We start from the raw sequence: 9,723 nt of genomic DNA on the forward strand, positions 1-9,723 counted from the left end.
GCTGGTTTGAATGTTGGATACCTGAATCTGCCCTTGCCCCTTTGGATCTACTTATGGGTTATTATTCATGATTGATGATTGGCACGATAATGGCATGTTGGTTTCCATAGAAGATATGTAATCTGGGATGTCTAGTTTATGAAATAGCAATAATAGATAGAGTCTCTGGGAGACATTTTTATCATCTTCTTGTTTAGTAATTGGAACCATAGTTTAGTATAGCTGGAGCAGGTTATGGAACTAACTGGTCATAGGGGTATTATGAATGGGGAGAGTAAGGCCATGGACAATGAACCTTCTGCAAGCATGCCTCTAAGGCCGCGCCAAATCTACCCAACATATCCTGCAGGCTTAGTGAAGAAGACAGCTTACATATTTGACGGCTTAGGGAATTTTTTTAATAAGGAATGGGATCTAGCAGACCTTCATCAAAACAGGAAAAGAGAATCGGAGCTAGTAGATGGAAGAGGGAATGAATTTTCTTGGTACCATGTGGAGCTCCCAAAAGAAAATCAGAAGTTGTCACAGTCTGCACAAGACTTAATTGGTGTTCTTTGCCCACCTTTGAAACTCCAGGATATTCTCTCCCTCGTCAGCAATGGACCCTTTTGTGCACATGTTGATGGGGCACTTGTATTCAGGGTTAATTCTCCTGGTCCTCCCAACAGTGACTTTACATTTAGGATTGCTGCTAGAGTCACAGAAAATTCAGTAATTACTGTGTCTTTGGGGCGTGTTCCCCGATTAGGTTTCTCACGGATGGGAGAGTCTCTTCTTTCTGAGATTCCTAGCGTGGAAATTTCCCCTCATTTTGGAGATCAGCAGAAGCAGGGGAATGGCATTGTGATTAAGGAGCATGTTCTTGAATTCTTATTGACTATGAATCATTCAGAGGAAGCTGACAATCCAGTTCCTAGATCTGTCTCAAACCTTGTCGTTCATATAATTGACACACACGTAGATCAGCTTCAAGATCTTGTGACTAAACTTGAGATGGAGTTGGACTCTGTTGAGCTAGCCTTGGATAAAGGTAATTTCTGTCAATGACATTTTGATCCCAATGTCATTGCCTTCTTTATTTGCGAATATTAGTTGATGAACAGACTTACTAGTACTGATTATCTCATGCAACCAATATGTAGTTGCTGTACATTTCAGCAGAAGTCTTAAGTTTATGCCTTCTGTCACTAACTTCATTTTGGGGTATTCTGCGTAATTAATTCCGTATCTATACTTTTATTTATTTGGAAAGAAAATGGATAAAAACTTAACAAACAAATGACATTATAAAATGTGATCATCAATGTGTCAATTGTCAAGATCTAAATATTTTAGTTCTAACTGGACATCTTAATTTGATCTTTTAAGCAAAAATGTTTTGACTTGACTGATTTTAGGAATCCACAGTGCCTTGGAATGATGCTAAAAGAAACCTTTAACATATGTAACTTCATAGGTCTTACTATTTATTAGTAACAAGGCATCCAAGATCCCAGTCAAGCATATGATTGTCACGAATAATAGGGATCTCTTGCCCCTTACAAAGCATTTGGGAATCTGACATCCTGCTTATATTAGGTTTTAACAACCTATATCCTTAATCAAGAGTCATTTTTCTTGTAACTATCAGTTGTCATACCAAACATGAAGATCTCATATCCTTACACCTTATATCTTCGGATTTTGCAGCCACATAATTGATTATGCTTGATATCAGTGTTTCAAGCAGCTCCTAAGAAAGTTCATTTATCATCCTTTTGTTTTGATGTGATTTACTATTTATCTTCAATATTGTTTTGACATGTTGCAAAAGTATTTTCATCTTGAATGACTTGGGTTTTGATTAATGTAGACTCCAAAAGTTTTCTTTTTTTTTGTTTTTTGCTTCCATGTTCGTCCCTTAGCACACCCTATTTAAAATTGTGTGGTGGAACTGAATCTGAGATAAACTATTTTGCTTGATTGCAGGTGGTTTTGCTTTGAAGAAACAAATGCTGGATGATAGAAGATTTCCCAAACTGCATCTGGACTTGCAGCGTCTTCTTCAGGTTGTTCTTTGTTCCCCTTAATTTCTTTACCATTTTTTTTAATCTATTTTGCACACGAAAAGTTACAGTGTTTTCTGCCATCCTTTGATAGGCGTATTAGAACTCAATTGGTTATATAGCTTGCTTTTTTGTGTTGGATGGGAAAATGTGAAGTGTGAACCTCGTTTCAGTTTTAATACAATAAAATGTTTGCCCTTTGCCATCTTAAATAATTTTTAGCATCAAAATTTTGCCTTGGAACATCTATAAAAAGTCTAGATTCATGGGAGTGGACCATTTCCCTGACCTGGAAGTGAAGCAATTTATTTGCTCTGGTTGATGGTAAGGTAGGATCTTATGTGACCGGGAAGGATTTCTTCCACATTTCTAGTTATAAAAGCAACATTATATGGACAGAGCTACTTTTTGGTTTTGACTTGAATTTAATCAGGTGATTTCTCACGGAGAGCAAGTATTTTTACGAGTCAGAGAAAAATGCTCTTTAAAACCATGGTTTGCCAATGAAGACATTAGCTCTCTTGAAGAGCTAATTGGAAGATTAAAGAGGTTGAAGGAGAATGTCGGATTCATAGTGAATCGTGTAACGGCAATTCAGGCAGGTCTTGACAGCTGGCAGGCTGAGCAAATAAACAGGAAACTTTACTATCTTTCATTCCTTTCAATCATATTCCTCCCATTATCCATCGTTACTGGAGGTTGGCAATCTAACTCTTCTTTTAATTCTATCAATCATATCCATAGGCAATAATATTGAATGGTTTTGGTTCCCATCCCACTGTCAATGCAGTTTTTGGCATGAATGTTGGAGGAGTTCCTTGGACTGGCCAAAACAATCCCGAGCTTAAGGATGGTTTTCGCAATGTTATCCTGCTCTGTGTTGTTATGGTACTACTTGTGCTACTTTGCTTCCTCTTCCCGGCTCTGTATACCCGTATAGCTGGTGCATGGCGGAAAAAGAACGTTCTGGGAAGAAGCTGGTCAATTAATAGGAAGTCATTTCTCAGAAGACCTCTCCATATTGGAGATCAAGGGAGAGGAGGATACCTTAGGATTTGACGATGAAAGGTTTTGTTCTTTTGAAAAATACCATCCTGGTCACAAAATCTCTTCCTTCTGTTTTCAATAATGTCTCGCGTAGAGGGTGAGTTTCTTTATCACGGGTTTTCAATGACTCTGTTGAAACAAAACAGATAGATGAACTGATGATCAGCTGCCATGTATCTTGTGATAAAAATAATAACAGCTGCCACGTATAGAAGAACCGGAAGCCTCAGAGATGGAGGATTCATGAAACAGATTCTTTGGTTGATGAAAATGTAGACTTGTGATCAAAGTGAGCCTATTCGTTCATTGTTCCTCTCTTGTTCAGGGGAAGGGGATCTATGGATACATCATTTTTTTCTAGATCCTGGCAGCATTTTCTTCCTTGTACAGTGTTTTGTATTAGCTTTATCCAAGCCTCATCCAATGGAAGAACTGTATTTGTTTCTTCACTCTGCCCGTTTGGATTTGCTATTTCCAGAGACGTATGATTATCATTCCATAGGTTTTGTACGGCCTGTGGCGGCTTAAAATGTGCTTGAAGAAGTTGATAATGAGATTATACATCAAAATAACTAGCAGATACAATTGAAGAATGGAGGCAAGTTCATGCTAGGAGATGAAGTAAGGATTTTTGCATTGCATTTAAAATGACCTTAGTACAATATTGAAATAATTTATCAAAGGCACTTTGAGTTTTTGGCCCCTTAGAAAAGAAATTGAAATAAACTAATATCAAACCGTGTGATTAAAACCCAATACTTCTGTTGCCTGTGATCATGAGATTAAAACTAAAGTGATACTTATCTCTAGTCTTTAATATAAAAGCTAATTTGACTTTCAATTTGATTCTAAATATAATATTACAATCCACTTTGTATCTCATATTTATTCAAAAATAGTCATTGTCGTGGTTGCATAGGTTAAATATTTTATCAAATAGTAGTTCTAACTAATATACTTGATTAACAAGAGTATTTTAGAGAAGACAATACCTATTTATTATTAATAACTAACTTAATTAATTTTTTTAATCTACTTAAATTAATCGATCAATTCTTATATTAAGAACTAGAGGTAGTATCTTACACTTCAAATCCTCAATCACGTGAGACGTCTAAGTGCTATATTGCTGTTGAGCATAATTATCATATTGCTCCCAAAATGCAATGTACTCCTCCAATTATTGACAGAAGACCTACTCTTTAGTACAATTTGTATTGGTGATTTTTTTTTTTGAAGTATTATCCTTATTGCGTTAGGGCAATCATGGGAATTAATCTTCAAACATTTTCTTGCGCCAAGAAAATCATATGATGTCAAAATTATAGTGATCGTATAGTACTTAACTACTAGGAAATTTTTTTTTTATTGTAAATAAAATAATATTTTGCCTTCACTTAATATTTGATTGTAAACTCGAGTTTCTTCCTTCCTTTCTCACCACTATTTTATTGGTAATTATAATTTGTTACGTCAGTAGGTACTAATGACATTTGTGATATCGCCGACAATATTTAGGAGACACCAACAAAATATACATGTTAATGAACATTCTAAAATACATCCATACAATACAATCGTCAACGATATAATTAATAAAGAAGCATATGTAGTAGGGCATAAAGTCAACAATAACATAAAATAGTTATTCAGTATTTAGTAAAATTGGGATCCCCGACAAAGAGCCTATGAAGATCTGTGTATGTGTTGCTTAAAGGCACATCAGCAATCACAAATAATTGTTGGGTCGCAGCAGCACTCGTCCAAGAGGCAACAACAACACAGAGCTGCTAAGCTGCACAACAAATAATAAAAAATTGCTAAATTTTATTTATAATCATAAATATATATGTACTACCTCTGATCCTTAATATAAGAACTAGTTTGACTTTTAATTTAGTCTTAAATATAAAAACCCAATCTATTTTGTCTCTCATATTTATATATATTTTCAAAATAGTCCTTATAGTAATTGCATATGTCAAAGGTTGGGCCAAATGGTAGTTTTAGTTAATACATGATTAGTAAGGATATTTTAGGAAAGATAACACCTAATTATTACAAATAACTAACTCAACAAACTTTCTTAATTTGCTCAAATTAGTTAACTAACTCTTATACTCCTCCGGTTCTTAATATATGATCTAATTGTTGAGTTAATTTTAATCCTAAATATAAGACCTATTTCTTATATTTATCAATTTCTTCTAAATTACCCTTATAGATCTCCCTTAACCATAATTAAGCAGAAGTGGGTGATAGGATATTAAGAAAAATGACTATGGTATTTTAGAAAAAATAAGTCATATTTCTTATAATTAACTAAATTACCTAATTTTTTTAATCTAATCAAATTAGTTAAATGAGTTTTATATTAACAACCAGAAGAGTATTAAATACCGGACGTAGTATCTTTTTGGGCAAAAATATGTGTATCCATCTGTATGTATCCTTTTAAATCACATACCAACCCTCAAGGAATCCACGCTCTGGCCGATTTTTTGGCTGTGGTTGCTCAGCGTAATACTGCGGCGGTGCCGCCACCGGCGGTGGCCCCTGATAAGGACCTAAAACCAGAACACAAAAAAAAGTATTCAGTATTACTCTAATTAACATATACACACTCATGCTGATTTCAATTTCAAATCATTTATGGCTTCGTTATAGAGACAGAAAGATTTAACAGCACAGAATAAAGAAAACTCAAAATTTAAGTAAAAAATAAGAAGAAACTACTTGAAAAGAGAGAGGTTTATATATATATATCCCATTAGGTTATACCTTGAGGAGGATAAGGGTAGCCATATTTGATCTCACTCATGGCTGCAGCAAGAGGCCTATGAATTGCAGAACTTGACGGTGAGCTTATTGGAAGAGATACAACTTGGGGATGGGTGAAGGAATGGTAGCTTTAGACCCATATATACACACATTCCCACAGGTGTGAAAATATTATAAAGCTTTCTGGTAAAGGAAGATGGAATAGAATCAAGAAGTAGAGGGATTGAACAAGAAAGGTCTGGAATATTATCTACGCGTGTGGAGTATATATATGTGATCTCTTTAAAGTGACTAATTATTATTATTATTATTATTATTATTATTATTATTATTATTATTATTATTATTATCTGATGAAGATGATGTGATTATTTATGACAGTAATCTTCCACCCTCCCTTCGTCTGCACATGAAGAAGATTACTACTAATTTTGACAATAATTGAGTAACTTTCAAAGGTGGATTCTGGAACAAGGGCAAGCAAAGAACATTATTATTACAATTATTATGAGTAGAATAATTAAAGTGGAATTTTTATTTGGAGGGATCTGATTCCCACAATATATATGAATGATATTCATTTCACGGAGTCCACTTGTATTTTTGCTTAGAAGCTTCGTTGAAGGGAGTGGGATGTGAACAGAAAAAGAGAAGAGTCACACGGGGGGTTGTGGGTTGTGTGTAGGTAGAATAAGGTGCCAATCTTAGCCAACTGGCTTTTCAGCCGTAAGTCGGAATATGTTCCTTCCATACCCTCAGAAGTTTTTACACTTCAAATGGAGATCTTGTGTCCCTGCATGTCTCCAAGGAATCCATAGCCCATGGGTACAAAACACTCAAACCTTCGTCCATATCTTTATACTGCATCCGTTTGCCACTCAATATAAAATCTAATTGATTGACTTAAAGAGATTTAAAAAATTATTAAATTGCTTAATTATAGCATATATTATATGATTTCTTTAAATTACTTATGTGGATCATTAAATTATATATCAATTTATAAATAAGACAAATTAGTTTGGAAAAAAACACTAAAAAATAATACTCCGATCCTTACTTCTTTAGGAGTTAGATAACTAATTTGTAAAAAATAGAAAAAGTAGTTAAGTTTATTTTCTTAAAAATGAAAAATTCTTTTAATATATGCAACAAATAGGGAGAGTTTAGAATCAAATTCATCTTTTATAACTGTTACATTTAGGACTAAATAAAGTACTACTTCCAGTCTTTAATATAATAACGAATTTAAAATTTAATTTGGTCCTAAATATAATATTCCAATCTTTTTTGTCTCTCATATTTATTCGTTTTTTCAAATAGTCCTTATAGTAGTTAAGCATGTTAAATATTTCATCAAATGGTAGTTTCCACTAATACATATGATTAACAAGAGTATTTTAGGAAAGACAATACTCCTCCGGTCCTTATTATAAGACCCAATTTGACTTTTTATTTGGTCCTAATTATAAGACCCTAATTCATTTTGTCTCTTAATTTATGCATTTTTTCCAAAATAATCCTTCTAATATGATAGTTTTAGCCACTATACTTAATTAGCAAGGATATTTTAGGAATGACAACACTTATTTATTATAAATAACCAACTTAACTTACTTCCTTAATCTCCCCAAATAAGTCAATTGGGTCTTATAATTAGGACCGGAGGAGTACCTATTTATTATAGATAACTAATTAACTAATTTTCTTAATCTGCTTAAATTAGTCAAATAACTCTTATATTAAAGATCAAAGCTAGTACTACGTTTGATTCTTAATATAAGACTTCGTTTGACTTTATTTTGGTCCTAAATATAAAACCTCATTCCATTTTCTCTCTCATATTTATGTATTTTTTTTCTCAAGATAGTCCTTCTAATAATGATAGTTCTAGCCAACACACTTGATTAGCAACGATATTTTAGGAACGATAACATCAATTTATTATAATTAACTAAATTTATTTTTTTAATCTTCTCAAATTAGTTAACTAACTCTTATATTTGGATTTAGAAGTAGTATGATTTATCAGTTGTAACAATACAACTTAATGGGGCGTTCAAGAAGCCCATTGGCGTAGACTTGATTGATCACTTTGTGTTGATTTCTCCAAGATGCCCATTTTAATTATTTGCATTGAAACCATTCAAGTGGCAAAATTCTTCCTTAACATATGTAATAAATAAGAAGAGTTTAGCAAATAAAAAATAAAAATTTAGAGATCTGATTAAATCTTATATTCATAACCAAAATAAATATATTTACTAAATTTTGTATTTAAAATGTGGGAAGTATTATTTATCACCAATACAACTTAACTGAGTGTTTAAGTGGGCCGTTGACATGGATCTTGCTGCTCACTGAGTGATAGGTTACGCAAACTTAAAAAGATTATATAAAGTAAAAGAGCTATATAAATATAAATATATATATATATATATATCTCCCTCTCTACAAAAGGCAATATCTTGTTCAAGTTTTATAAATGGAAAAAGATTTTGTGATGGATTCCTCTTATTTAAGAACTTGGTTTGATAATATTTTTTTAAATAAAAAGGCATACAAAATATTCCGTATCCAAAAGTTATAGTACGCATAAGTGTGAGTAAATATGACATTCTTTTTTTTTTTTTAATAATCGAATACGTAGACTGGGTATCTATAATTCATTAGGTGATTTTAAACTTCAACATTGATGAAAAAATGTAGAATAATAAAGATTATATGCATGTAGAATAATAAAGATTATATGCATGGAATAAAGCATTACATCTGACATTTTGCTATGATGGACTTTAAATTTTTAATAATTTGCACTAGAGATATACAATTTGAACTTGTCATCTCTCCTAAATTGTTTAAATATTCCTTGTCGCTAATTCATTTAATTTACACCTCATCGATTCCTCATATTTTACAGTCAACGTAGCTATAAATGTTATTCCAACCTCACATTTGTGGCTCATACGCACCATCTTAATAGCTAAGACAGCTAAATTTGTCATCTTTTTTTCACATGAATGATGAAAAAAGGAGATCGAGATTCTTTAAATTGTAGGTAAGTTATATTCAATTTTTTTTATTCTTTAAAATTTGAAAGGACTCCCTAAATGCTTATTTTTGTGTAAATAAACTCTTAATATTTATATTCCATTATGTTACTAAAAATATATATTTTTTACTGCCCAAATAACTCCTTAAATATTTTTTGGTTGACGACCTCTCAAATCTTAAATTATCCTATGCATGCAACCCTTTTTTCTTTTGACCAGAATCCTATGCATGCAACCCTAGTTCAAGCTTCGGTGGGGTTTTATATAGCTCAGCTAAATAATGTTACATGATAATTTAGGACAGCTCATTCCTTTTCTAATAATTCTCCTAGTTCCAAGAGAAAGTGATCATTTAGTTTAGTTATTTGGAAGTATAACAAATTTAATCATATATCATATTTAACTGATTAGGTTAAAAATAATAAAATTTCGGATTTTCTATGATTGAGTAGTTTTGGACTTATCCTGATACAGTTCTCCTAAATTTTTAGGGACAGATTATATTTATATATATATATTGTCATATATTTAAAGAAAGAATGATAAAAAAAAAAAACAAAACTTGTGCATGATATTCATTTTTTATTTTTATGTCTATACTCTATAATTATTATGCGTCTTTTTCATATGTAATTGTTTTTTTTTCCCTTAGAAATTGTCGCCGTTACTATTATATTGTAGTTTGTAGAATATATACATATCGACAATCATAGTACTTTTTTTTATAGAAATATTTAATGGAGTTAATCTCATTTGAAATACTATCAAGTATTCAATATGATCACCTCTCCTGACAG

The 9,723-nt window shown here is 32.2% G+C and overlaps 1 protein-coding gene and 1 long non-coding RNA gene across 2 annotated transcripts; one reads left to right on the forward strand and one right to left on the reverse strand.

Moving 5' to 3' along the window:
• LOC114732697 (zinc transport protein ZntB) lies at positions 1 to 3,661 on the forward strand. Its single transcript, XM_028920036.1, has 4 exons — positions 1 to 1,030; positions 1,969 to 2,048; positions 2,479 to 2,743; positions 2,836 to 3,661. Exons 1-4 carry the CDS (start codon positions 235 to 237, stop codon positions 3,102 to 3,104), a joined length of 1,410 nt encoding a protein of 469 aa, XP_028775869.1. The 5' UTR covers positions 1 to 234; the 3' UTR covers positions 3,105 to 3,661.
• A 944-nt stretch (positions 3,662 to 4,605) lies between these two features.
• LOC114732693 (uncharacterized) lies at positions 4,606 to 6,025 on the reverse strand. The gene is made up of 3 exons (XR_003739014.1): positions 5,874 to 6,025; positions 5,560 to 5,659; positions 4,606 to 4,887 (listed from the first exon to the last, which is right to left on the reverse strand). It is a non-coding gene; the product is annotated as an uncharacterized LOC114732693 (long non-coding RNA).
• Between the last annotated feature and the right edge of the window lie 3,698 nt (positions 6,026 to 9,723).

The sequence above is a fragment of the Neltuma alba genome, unplaced genomic scaffold, assembly GCF_004799145.2.
Source record: "Neltuma alba isolate B1F8T4 unplaced genomic scaffold, ASM479914v2 tig00012925_pilon, whole genome shotgun sequence".
Classification (NCBI taxonomy): domain Eukaryota; kingdom Viridiplantae; phylum Streptophyta; class Magnoliopsida; order Fabales; family Fabaceae; genus Neltuma; species Neltuma alba.

Bases quoted from the DNA above. Each gene is read 5' to 3' on its own strand.
- LOC114732697 (XM_028920036.1), top strand. From the start codon at position 235: ATGGAACTAACTGGTCATAGGGGTATTATGAATGGGGAGAGTAAGGCC. The intron at 1,031-1,968 runs GTAATTTCTGTC...GCTTGATTGCAG, and splicing joins TGAGCTAGCCTTGGATAAAG to GTGGTTTTGCTTTGAAGAAA. The intron at 2,049-2,478 runs GTTGTTCTTTGT...GAATTTAATCAG, and splicing joins ACTTGCAGCGTCTTCTTCAG to GTGATTTCTCACGGAGAGCA.